General features: G+C 38.7%; 1 protein-coding gene across 1 annotated transcript; it reads left to right on the forward strand.

Moving 5' to 3' along the window:
• The first annotated feature begins 501 nt into the window (after window positions 1-501).
• Window positions 502-820, forward strand: CTXN3 (cortexin 3). The gene is given in 3 exon segments (XM_008925125.2): window positions 502-586; window positions 589-684; window positions 687-820. Coding segments are annotated over 3 exon segments (273 nt in total). The 5' UTR covers window positions 502-543.
• Window positions 821-1,549: the final 729 nt, after the last annotated feature.

Below are 1,549 nucleotides of genomic sequence, written 5' to 3' on the forward strand. Positions count from 1 at the left end.
CATTGTGTATAGAGCCATACCTACACTTGTTTTTCAAACCTCTCTCCCCCAGCTTAGAGTAGCATCAAATGCAGCTCACCTGTCTTGCAGCAAGACATGCAATTTGTCACTTCTGTGTACCACCCACTTCAGCAGTGTGATTAAACTATTCATTTCCCCCCTTGCAGGAAAGAAATGTTCTATCCCAGTCCAAATGACATGGTAGGTAGGGAGAGGTTATTGCCAGCTCAGAGCCTAGGGACGTGTATCAGTGTCTGGGTTCTGCACTGTCAACAGAGTGGGCCAGGATGTCTAGCAGGTCTCTCATATATGACACAGAACAAGCAGACCTGCTGTTGAGTTCTTTTCCATCCCAATTTTCTCCACTGGGAGAGAGTTGTACTGAAGTAAACAAATAAAAGGGCTGTTTTTACAGTGAACATTGCTTCCCCCTTGCCCTATAGAGAGCGAAGTGCATCCAAATGGCTTCTGCTCTAACCTCAGTAAAATGATGATGAAAAGAGTCAACTTTGGGAGGACTATTTGTTTCAGCTTCTCTGAGTGATGGATGGAGACATAGTCATTGCCTCTTTGGTGCCCTCTGGGAACAGACACTAAATTCTAGCATGACCCTGGAACAGAAAACAACATTTTCCTTTGTGATTTTCCTATTTATTTTCTTGAGAATCCTGATTTTTGCTCCTTTTGAATTCTCCTTGACCTGTACCAGAGTGTGCCAACCACAGCCTGGGCAGTTGGACTTGATGTTCTGGAGACAGGACAGTTTGACTATGCTCTTGCCTGGAGACTGAGAATTATGGAGGCTTATTTAGCACTCTGATAAAGAAATACCCCAGAATGTCTCTTTATTTTGTTTCTAGTTTACATTTTCCCTAAAACTGTAGGAGTTGCAATATACAAATATTTATACAATGAATTTTATTTTAATTAAATAACAAAAAAAAATATTATTGAAAGTAGATTAGTGAATCTCCTCACTGTGAAAAACCTAAGGTTGCATGAGGAAAACTTCTCTTCAGAAAGCATTGAAACAATATGTGTATGTGATCTCTTATAACAAGCTAAGAAATACCAGAGCACATAATCTCTTGCACAGGCTTTTTATCATCAACAAGAGTCTGTAGGGGAAGATATAAATTAGCTTTTCAAGTTCTTACTTGAAAAGGCCTCTTACAAGGCTCTTACTCTGTATCCTGCACTTTGAAGACCAGTGAGGAAGCGTTCTATTCCATAAGATGAGACCAAAAGAGCTAGGAAACTTCAGGAGAAAAAAAAATCATCAATGTTTTCCCAAGTATTCAATAAGATGTTCCTTCTTAGCATTAAGCAGTGATTAAGTTGCTTAGTATGAACACATCACTGACTGTAATCTTTGCTGGGAATAAGATATGTAATTATTTTTACCTATCTATGTCTTTTTCTGAAAAAAATTATTTCTACTAAGATAGATTTTTGCTTTGTTCCTACAGCACCATATGCAAATGAATCTCAGTCTTGCATGTATTTCAAACCCTGTGTTTCCAGCATTCACTCAGTCTGTTTATTTGGT

Source organism: Manacus vitellinus, unplaced genomic scaffold, assembly GCF_001715985.3.
Source record: "Manacus vitellinus isolate BGI_N305 unplaced genomic scaffold, ASM171598v3 scaffold_23_pilon, whole genome shotgun sequence".
NCBI lineage: Eukaryota > Metazoa > Chordata > Aves > Passeriformes > Pipridae > Manacus > Manacus vitellinus.